An 11236-nucleotide genomic window follows, 5' to 3' on the forward strand; every position below is an offset into this window, starting at 1 on the left:
CGGCTGCCCGGCCGGCCCGGGGTCCGGGGCGCCCTGGAAGCCGGGACGCAGCGGTGGGCTCCGCCAGGCAGGCAGAGCCTGGGCCTCCGCCGAAGCCCCCGTTCCTGCTTCCGTCTCCTTGCCCTTCCTCCTGCTCTCACCGTGAAGGGCGGGCCGGCGGGCGGAGCGGCGGCGCGGGGCTGAGTGGGGGTGGGGAGCCGGCGCCCCGGGCGCTGGTTCCGGGCCGGGGGCGCGGCGGCTCGCAGGAGCCGCCCCCGCTGCGCGCAGGCAGGAATGTTTGGAGGGGCGGCCGCGAGGCAGGGGCTCCGGAGGCTCCGGCCCGGCTCTTGGGCCGACAGCCCCGGCGCTGGCTGTCACTCCGAGCCTATTTTTAGGCTGGTGTGGCCGGGTTTCGGGAAGCCCGAGCCCGAGGAGCGTCTCCCGGGAGCGGGCCCCGCGCGGTGGGAGGGCGTCGGCCCACTTGTTGCAAGGTGTCCGGGCGGCAAGGCGAATCTGCCGCAGGACCGGAGTCTCCGAGGTACCTGCCCTTTCCCGTGTTGTTGAGGCTGATAGCGGGGGATATTACAGCGAATGAACTGCAAAAGATTGCAGATGTACCCCATCTCTGGGAAGGTGGAACTCCTTCCCAACTGTCATTGGTCTTTTCTGTTCATCTGTGATGGTTGCTAGGTCTGGCGCTGTAGCCCATGCTCCTAAGCATTTGTCACCTGCTTCATCTTGGAAGTCATCCGTAGGATTGCTTCCTGAAATTCCTGTATCCTACTTACTTTTTTCAACTTTGCTTCATGATCCCCGGAATCTTGACAGTTTTGGAGTTAAAACATCATTTATTATGCCCCAAATTAATGCCTTTGGGGCAGACTGGCTGACATGTTGCCATCTTATGATGGGTTGAATGAACAAGTACACAGGCTGATGGGCATGTCAAGTGGCAAGTGTCACTGTTCCGAGCTTTCCTAGAGTGTGACTGGCTGGGAAGCTGGTGTTCCTCCAGGGGTGGGGAACGCCAGTCTTTCCACAGCTTAATAGTGGGCCTGCCCTGGAAGAGAGTCCAGTATTATGTGTGAAGATGGCCCTCAGATCAGAGACTAGGGATGTGCTGGCCCACTTGACAACCTACGATTTCCTCTCACTTCTCAACGGAATTTCCACTGCCTCTGCCCTCCACGTTGGAAAATGGGCAAAGGGAGAATGAGGACACCTAAAACAGAAAGAGAGTGACTGTGACAAAATGTCCCAACTCCTGCTTGGTCAAAAGTGCCCCTAAGTGACCCCTGCCAGAGCTTGATCCTAAGTATCCTGTACATTTGGATACCCCCCAAATTACTCGTGTTAAAATCCCCTCAGAGACGGAGTGTGCCCCAGAATCACCCCAGGGAAGGACTGGAGAAATCCTAGTGCCTGGGCTGGTGGTGTTGGGAGGGTGGGGCTTGTCCAGTGGGAAGAATTACCCTTATGTTTGCCATTTGTCCCAGCAATTAAGTGATTATTGGAGAGAGGAAGGAAGGGAGGGAGGGAGGAAGGGAGAAAATATAGGTTGGGGAAACCCAGGGTACAAGGTAAGGGCACTGCTTGCTTCTCCAAGGACATGGAGATAGGTTTGTTAGACCTGGTGAGGTGGTCCCTAAATCTATTTAACAGCAGTTGGCCACTATTTAGATAAAAGCATTAGGAGGGAAGGCCTCTCTGAGGAGGTGACATTTGAGCAGAGACTCAAAGTGACTCTTGAAGGGTGGTGGGGGTGGCCTTCACTCCAGGTTGAGGAAACAGAATAAAAAGCCAGAGGCTTGGCAGAAATGTAAGCACCAGAATGGGGAATATGGCCTCTGCTTTCATATGCTCTCCATTGGGGTCATGGAGTTATCTGCTAGATTTGTGCCAAGCGAAAATATTCCCTATGGTACCTTATAGGAGAAATAGAACTTGTATTCCTTGATCTCTTCATTAACACCTGTTAATTGCCTGAGGTTTACCCTCTAGGTTTTAAGCGGTCTGAGAATTTAGTTTGTCTGGACTCTTAAATTAGAGCAGGTTGATAGAGGAGCTGATTTTTGCCAAATTACTGGTTACAAGGGATCTTGGGATAGCTTTTTCTAGGTAGGACATTATAATGAGCTTTTTTCCCCCCTCCTTTGTATTAAGATCAGGCCTTTGTGACACTGACCACAAACGATGCCTACGCCAAAGGAGCCCTGGTCCTGGGCTCATCTCTGAAGCACCACAGAACCACCAGGAGGCTGGTGGTGCTCACCACCCCGCAGGTCTCAGACTCCATGAGGTGAGGACCTTGTTTCTTGAGAGTCTGTGGTGGTACTCTGACATCCCTCTCCCAGTTCTGGCATCAGTGGGCGGTGAGGCCATACTCTTTTCAGGGTTTGAGCACCAGGTGGAGAAAGATGAGAGTTGCTGAGAAGAATTCCTGGGTCTGAAACCTCTTCCTAGCTTTCGGAAGATACTCCAACCAAGCTGTCCCCTGTGAGGGTGTGTTCTGTCTGATGCTCTTACTGATTCTAATGAGGAATAGAAGGACTCTCCCTTCAGAAAGTCCTTCCAGGGTGACCTGAGTGAGGGTTTCAGCCCAGGCATTCCCTTTATGTAGTCACACTTCACATATACTCCTTTCCCAAAATGCAGCAGGGGCTACTTTGTTTCCTGTTTCAAGCCAGGCGACCTGCACTGACTTTGAAAGAAAGTAGCAGTTTTCTCCACTGCCAGTTGACATTTGTAACCTAAAGATCTTTATTTACAATTTAATAAATTAGTATATTTGCCAAAGGGCTTTCTGAACTTGGGTTGTGCTGTGAGAGCACCCTGAGGGCACAAGCTGCTTGTTGACTGGGTTAATTCACGTTGATGTCTTGGAATTAAATTTTGCAGCATCTGACTGAACTACCTAGTTCCTCATACTAACTTTAAACATATTTGGGCACACTAGCCACTCTGTATTGTGTTTATTTTTGCGTTCTCCTATCCCTCTTAGAAATTGAAAACACCTTTTTTGTGACTTTTTTCAAAATATGTACACACATTCCAAAGACCTCTGAAAAGGAGGAGATAAATATATACATATACACTAACAATCTTGTTCCTAAAGGGAAATTTAGGAAAATGCCCAAGATTGTCTCCTGATGTTTATGTCCTGATTTGTAGTTTATTTAGTGAGGATGTGTGTAAGAAGACAGATGTGGTCTTAGTTTCCCCTCTGCCCCACCCCTTTACTGTGGGAAAGGTGCCACCGACCATTTCTTTTCAAAAAGATCAAGCTTACTGTGTACAGCTCTGGAGACAGATTAAATACAATACCAGCTTTGTTCTGCATGTTTAATATTACAAAGTTTCAATGATGACCTGTCTTGATCATGTCTTCACTTATGCTGAGATTAGTGTCTTACCTAAGTATACCCCCCTTAACCCACCTCAAGATTACTTTCTAAAATAAATCTTTAGTTTACTTTGGGCGTGGAGAAGTGTTGTACCTCACAAACCAAAGTGAGTCTCTTTGTGCTAGATTATATTCTACTCTAAAAAATGACAGCCGAGTAACTGAGTCCTTTAACTTCTTTTGAGACACACAGTTCTTTGTCAACTGCTTTGGCAAAAATGATTAGTAATTGGCTTCACTGCAGGCATTATGTGTGCTTAGCGTCATTTGTAAAAATATGTGGTAGTCAGCAAGAATCAGTTCTAATGAGATTGTTAAATACATAGACTATTGCAAAGATGTACTCTTATGAAATGCAAGTTACATTTTTACATGCTACTTCCACAATTTGTCTGGTATTCAATGATACAATAAAAAAAAAAACCAAGAAAAAAAACTTCTGTAATAATGTTTTAAGACAAGTGTTTCAGCCTCACTGTAAATGGTTCTTATTATTATTTTAGTCAACTTAACTGAGCAAGCAAATTAACATACTTTGTCCTGAAGCAAATTAGGACATATTTAAGAGATTGTACTATACCAAAGAAACAAATTGTTGTAATACTTGATGGAAAGGCCAGTAAGAATGCAGTCTTGCATTAGATGCCACTTATTCTGAAAAGATGCTAACTGCTGTTTTTTTAAATTTTATTTTGACAGAAAAGTTTTAGAGACTGTCTTTGATGAAGTCATCATGGTAGACGTCTTGGACAGTGGCGATTCTGCTCATCTAACGTTAATGAAGAGGCCTGAGTTGGGTGTTACATTAACTAAACTCCACTGCTGGTCCCTTACACAGTATTCAAAGTGTGTGTTCATGGATGCAGATACTCTGGTGAGTGTGACTTTGATGGCTCAAAAGATGTGTACAGTAACTGTTAGACATCTGAGGAAAGCTGACAAGACGTGACAGTAAAGTTCAGATAAAACCACTGTTGTCAAAAATGCCAGGTGATGAAAGACTCTAGGCCCAAGCTGCCTTCCAGCAGTCATCTGAATATTTAAGATCAGCAACAGATTGCATCTTTTGTGTTGGATACCTTAGGGAGAACGTAAGAAGGGTAAGCTGCAGAGAACATTTTTGTAATGCTTTTGCTCTCCCCTCTTTTAATCAGGTCCTAGCAAATATTGATGACCTTTTTGAGAGAGAAGAATTGTCAGCAGCCCCAGACCCAGGGTGGCCTGATTGCTTCAATTCTGGAGTCTTTGTTTATCAGCCTTCAGTTGAAACCTACAATCAGCTGTTACACATTGCTTCCGAGCAAGGTAGTTTCGATGGTATGTATCTGTTATGATTATACCCAATAAGCTGGTAGTAACGTGTAGGGGCTACTCTTCTCAGAGATATAGTTACTATGGTTCCTTGTATCTGGAAGACAGCATTACATGAGATGTAACAAGCATTTTAAGTTGTGCACTTTTGGAAATACTATTGCGTGGTTGTGTGCGCACATGCGTCCTTTTTCTATAGGCATGTAAGATTACCCTAAACAGGACAGGCAGCTTTCGTGTCCTTCTTTAATTGGCTCTCTGTATCTAAATTAGAGTATAATAAATGAACTGTGATTATTGGAGAACTAAAAGACTATGAGACAAATCAAAAACTTTAACAACTGTCTTTAAACCTGAGTAAAGTTATGTGCAAGAGGACCAAGTGCTGTCTCCATGGAAATTGGAGGAATAAACCTAATAATTTGGCTCCATTCTCTTGGGAGACATTAAAAAAGAAGAAGGAATGTTCCTGAGAGTATCTTTGTCTCCATGTTCTCATTCTCTATAAGGCTGTGCATCAGATAGAGTGGTTGCCTGCAAGGCCAGAGAGTAGATCATTGGCAAGTCAGCATCTATTTTCCACAATGTGTAAGTGTATCTGTAGCTATATGTGTATATATGTATATATATGTGTATATATATATATACATATATATATGTATGTATGTATGTGTGTGTGTGTGTATATATATATATATATATATATATATATATATATATATATATATATATATATATAAAGGTGCTGACGACTTGTGCTCTAGAGCCTCACATCCTTTGGAGAATTTTGATCGAATGAATTAGTAGGTATGCTTCCATTTCAGGCCAGTCTCTGAAATAAAAAATAATAAGCCTTTTTTTAAACAATAACAAAACCATAGACAAGACAAAAATAGTTGTTTATATGCAGAAGCAGCTCTTTGTTTAAATTAATGTTGATGGATGTTTTGAATAAAGGAAAGACCCAGTGCATATAGGAAGAAGGACATGCTTTAAGAAGAAGCGCTCAGCAGTGACTCACTGTCAGGTACTCAGCATTGTGGCAGAAGCCCAGGCCAGAGACATGGGGCTGAGCCAGAGCCCCGAGCTCTGCAGCGGACTTGGCACCAGGGGCCTCTTGCTGCCCCCTTCCCTCTCCAAGAGCAGACCTGAGATTTGCAGTGACTTCATCTTTTGAAACTGGCAGAAACAGTCTTCCTCAGTTGACATAAGGTCAACCCTGGGTACAGAGATAAAGGTTCATTTCCATTAACTAGTTAGAAATTTTAAAATCAAAGCCTCAGATTAAAACTTTTTAAATTAAAAGGTTAAATCTAAAAGTTTACCTAAAGTTAAGAGATTGGAAGTTGAAACAATTTAAGTTATACATAACACTGAAATTGTTTTTGTGATTTCACAAAAAATTGGGTTTTTGTGATTGCTGTTTACAGAAATTGAATTCTGTTTAGTCATATGAGGATTTGGGATATACAGCTATTTGAAATATCATTGAAAAGACTAAGGAACTTTTAAGTCTCAATCTTGTTTCATTGTTTGGCTAGTTATGTTTTGTGCCAGTAGTTCTCAACCTGGGGTGATTTGGCTCCCCGGGGGATGTTTGGTACCGTCTGGAGACATTTTTAGTTGTTTCAGCTGAGTAGGGAGGGTGCTGCTGACATCTGGTGAGTTTAGGCCAGGGAGGCTGCTGAATGTCCTCCCATGAGCAGGACAACCCCACAACAAAGAGTTATCCGGCCCAGAATGCCAGTAATGCTGAGGTGGAGAAACTGCTCTATGCCAGGACCTTACATGCACTAAAGCAGTGAGCAGGGATGTCTGAACCATAATAAATGGCTGCATCTGGCAAGAAGTGCAGTCTTATTTTAAACAACCTTAATTTTAAGAAATAATGTGCTGAGTGTTCATTGGGGGCAAGTACAAATGTAACTTCTTCACTTTACTGACATTATTTAGCTCCTATTTTCCTTCCATAGAAGGAATGAAAGCTGTATTAGTATTTGAGTTCAAAACATGTGCTGCTTATTTCTACTGCTTATACTAAAAGAGTTACCTTTGCATAAGAGGAAGATAAGAGTATTTTTAGCAGAAGTCCACTGTTTGTCTTCACCTTCCGGTCAGAGTCAAATTTGAAGGAACTAGTAGTAATCTTGCCAGAAATTCAATGTAAATCCTGAATTCCAGTGAGTGAATCACATTCTGAAGTAGATCCTGTGACATGAAATCCACATGATTGTAATACTGATAAGAGAATCCAATTTCTAATCAAAAAGAATATTAGATTTTGTTGTTGAAAGATAAGAATTTGGCTACCAAACAGTACTGTGCCATGGTTACAGTTTTAGAATCTAAAACTAATTCATTAACTGGTAGAGATCAACCTTGTTTTAAAATCAAGAGGCACTGGGCTAGCCGAGTGGCTCAGTTGGTTAAGAGCTTGCTCAGGAGTGTGAGTTCTGAGCAACAGCGGTTCGATTCCCAGCCCGAGCTGAGCTGCTGCAGAGCTGCCAACAGGTGGCAGGATGGCTCAGCTAAAATAAAATCAAGAGGCACTAGAGGAGTTGATGAATTTGTTGTTTGTTAGCAAGGATGTGTGAAAAGTGCTCAACTAGAAAGCAGTTTCTGCTTTTTCAGCCATAATCTGAAACCACTGAGATTTCCTTTGTGCCTGCTAGCACATCTCATTGTTCAACAGCAGGGTTTCCAGGAGCTGGCCTTTCTGTAAGGTACTCCATTTACTAGCTCTTTGGTGGTGAAGGGTTGAATTTTCTCTGTTAATAGAAATGCTAAATTGACCAAGTTGAAAATTGAACTGTGTAGATGGGAACTTCTAATTATTCTCAATATGTCGGTTAAACTCATCAGAAGAATAAAATAGGAGCTCTTAAATGAAAAGTTGTTTTCACCTGATATGTTGATGAGCTTTACTCTTGGAAGAAAGCTCACTCCACCCCATGGGAGCCTGCTCTTCTCTGGAAGGGTTCACAGTCATCCCCCCTTATCCATGGTTTTGCTTCTGCAGCCTCAGTTACCTGTGGTCAACCATGGTCTGAAAATATTAAACATGGAAAAATTCCAGAAACAATTCATAAATTTTAAATCACATGCCATTCTGAGAAGTTTGATGAAATCTCCTGCCATCCCTCTCCGTCCTGCCCAGGACATGACTCCTCCCTTTAGCCAGCGTATCCATGTCCATGCTGTAGATGCCACCCATCTGTGAGTCACTTAGTGGCCATCTTGGTTATCAGATCTACTGTCCCAGTATCACTGGGCTTGTGTTCAAGTCACCCTTGTTTTATTTAATGATGGCTCCAAAGCGTAAAAGTAGCGATGCTGGTAATCTGGGTATGGCCAAAGAGAAGCCATAAAATGTATATAGGTGTATATGTATAGGAAAAAAACATAGTATATATAGGGTTTGGTACTATTTGCAGTTCCAGGCACCCTCTGGGGGTTTGGAACATATCCCTGGAAGGTAAGGGGGACTACTGTACATCGTATTGAATCCATATCTGTGTGACATAAAGACTTACTGGACTTAACGTTCAATATTAACAAATATTTTTTTGTGAGCTACATCCTTTTCTGATGGCAGTAACCTTGCTTTGTCTCAGGTTTTTCATACAGTGCCCAATTTTGTTTAGCTGTTATGCCATAGGCACTGAGATGACTGTTTTCAGATGTTTCCTTTCACTGTACAGTACATTTTGTAATACCCACAGGTATCTGCACCCCCCTCCCCCTCCCCCCAGTTTTACTGAACAGAGTGCTTAAGTCCTGGTATTTTTAGATTGGTCTTTAAGAAAACTGGTTTGCAGATGACTGTATCTCAGTCTGAATATCTTGCAAGCTCTGCTTAATCTCTTGCATACATTCAACAAACCCTGATGGGGCCCTGGTGTCCCCTGACAAGGCACACAGACTGCTGATGGCTGAGCATTTGCTCCTGCTTTCGCAGCTCTTCTCATGGGAAAGAATGTGGCTGCCAGGCTTCTAATCGCTGGTCTTCAATCACACCCTCCCCGCGCCCCCACCACCATCACCACCACTGGCCAAGAGTATAATCCTAATATGGCAAATCATGCTCAGTACCTTGACTTCTCTTCTTACCACATATCTAGAGAGTACTAGAATATAGAGCTAGTGACTATTAATACATACCGTAGCTGGCGTCTCATTTCCTGTAGTGAAGTGTCTGAGTTCCTATAAACTGTCTTGGCACTTACTTCATAACTGAAGTTACATGTTTCCTGAAAGTTGAACAATAGCTGTTGTGAAATAGATGTAAGCTAACATTTTATAGAATGTGACAAGGTTAACTTCAGGACTTCTTAGCAGTGAGAGGCAAAGAGAGAGATCATGCTATCATAGATACTAATCAGCAATTTTGTCTCCACACACTCATGTGCAATGAAGCTGATGCACTTGGCACTTAATTTGGAAAAAATCAATCTGAATGCAAGTTGAAGTTTATTTTCTTTTCCCCTGTGACTCTAAAGTATCTAAATTAAGGGTGCTAATACAGTTGAAGACAGGAGTTTAATGCTTAATAATTGCCATCTATTACATTTCATTTGTATGTTAGTTTCAAAAACTTAAGTTAAAAAGAGGAATTCATATTTTCCAATTTGGAGTGTTCTTTCTCAGAAAAAATATGTTGGGATTCATTTTCATTACTGTAACCTAAATATCCTAAACTTTTTATTGGAGTAATGAAATTTTGGTCTATGGTTGAATTTTCAAAAATGATAGGAGAGAGTAAATTGGTGATAGAATATTAGGTACGGTTTTAATTTAAGCAGAATTCAAGCTCTGCTGTGAGATCATCATATCCGTGTGTTCTATATTCTTAATCTAAGTGGTCACTGAGACTTAAAACTGTAAGATCGTTTTTCTGTGCTTGGAGATGTAGTAAAGCAGGAGAGCCCAATAAGTTTTTTAAATGATTTTTAACAGAAAATATTTGGTACTAAGTTTTATTAAAGTGCAAAGTGGACCTCAGTGCCACTTTCCCTAATCTTTGTAGTCAGGCTTCACGCTGGAACGGCCCAAAAAAGGAGTGAAGGGAAGAGGTATTTCCAGATAGCACTTGTACAACCAACCGTGCTGAGAATTTCAGGCCTGTCTCACTGGGTTTCCTGACTTGATAGGCTCTACCAGGCAGCTAGCTGCCTGTGGTGGGCTTGTCCCAGCAGCCCAAACACTAGGCTGCCTGCGGCATTAGGGTGTCTTATCAATTGCTTTGAAAAGGATTTTGTTCTCTTGCATTTGTGTCATGTTAATTGAGAGTTTGGCTGATAAGTACCTTGGATAAGTAAAGATGCAAAGCAAAAGTCATAACACGTTATAGCAAAATATATGAGCACACAGGTCTTTCTTAAGAGCTATTTTTATCTCATTGTACCCATGAGTTTTCTTTCTTTTTTTTTTTTTTTTTTTTACTTAGCCATCTGTTTGTCTCTAGTCTGGTAACCAGTGGAGATCATGAGCCCTGTGAGAAATAGACGAGGGACTAAAAGTGTTACACGTGTACAGGCTGTTACACTCATCATTTTCCTTACTTTTCAACAGTTCTGCGAGGCAGCCAGTCAGTTATTCACTCACTCGTTAATAGATTAATTCAACAGATACGTGTTGAGGGCCTGCTGTAGAACTAGCTCTGGGAACCTGCAACCCTCAGAGCGCAGGGCAGCAGCTGGCCCAGCGCCCCTGAGCTGGAGGCACAGCCAGGTCTGAACCAGATACTTGCTCAACTCTGTGGCTGGGTTGGTGTGCAGTTTTTGTTGTTGTTGTTGTTGTTCTTTCCCAATTATCCCACACTGCAACATTCACAAAAATATATCCTAGGAATGATACACCATGGAGGAGAATCCCTGGTACACTGGCCTTTTTACAGATTACTTACGGAAAAGTCATTTCTCTGAGAGAGCAGCTGGTCTAGTGCTCCTTTTACAGATGAAGAAACGGAGGCTGAAATCTTCTGTCTCCACAGCTACTGCTCTTCCCCTGTGAGCCACAATATCTATAAATACTTCGTCTTTTGAAATCAGCAACACAGTTGACAGTCTTGCATTGTTTTATGGGTCTGGAAGTATTCAGACTACCCTCACCCTCATTTCTGTAGTCCATTTAATCAGTATTTCAAAAATTATGTTAGCTTCTCATCTGGGCAAGATGCTAAATTTAAGGACTGGGAATAGACTGGTGAATAATAATACAGATTTTATCTCTGCCTCTCTAAAGCTTATAGTCTATGAGACCTTACAGACGCTGAACAACTAGTCACGCAATTAATTCTGTAATTATGATTCTGATAAGTTCAGAGAGCTAAGGGAATCTAGACCAGGAGAACCTGCTCTAGGCTGAAAAAGTGAAATATAAGCCAAGAATAAAAGTTCCCTTGTAATGAATATAATTAGTTAATAGCTGGATTATTACGAATCTTTTTTCAAGATGAAAAATAAAAGGTAGGACATAAAAATGGTAAAAATAAATCCCTTGTTCATGGCATAAATGGGTTGAGGCCAGTAAGATGCAGTGATG

The 11236-nt window shown here is 42.4% G+C and overlaps 1 protein-coding gene across 2 annotated transcripts in view; it reads left to right on the plus strand.

Annotated features, from left to right (window-relative positions):
- The first annotated feature begins 200 nt into the window (after positions 1 to 200).
- GYG1 (glycogenin 1) overlaps positions 201 to 11236 on the plus strand; it is a 62108-nt gene continuing 51072 nt past the window's right edge. For both annotated transcript variants that reach the window (XM_019631374.1, XM_019631375.1), the window contains exons 1-4: positions 201 to 517; positions 2143 to 2278; positions 4082 to 4256; positions 4537 to 4699. In XM_019631374.1, the coding sequence (XP_019486919.1) occupies positions 274 to 517; positions 2143 to 2278; positions 4082 to 4256; positions 4537 to 4699 (718 nt within the window). In that variant the 5' untranslated portion in view covers positions 201 to 273. The remainder of the gene's footprint in view (positions 518 to 2142; positions 2279 to 4081; positions 4257 to 4536; positions 4700 to 11236) is intronic.

Source organism: Hipposideros armiger, unplaced genomic scaffold (genome assembly GCF_001890085.2).
Source record: "Hipposideros armiger isolate ML-2016 unplaced genomic scaffold, ASM189008v1 scaffold_995, whole genome shotgun sequence".
NCBI lineage: Eukaryota > Metazoa > Chordata > Mammalia > Chiroptera > Hipposideridae > Hipposideros > Hipposideros armiger.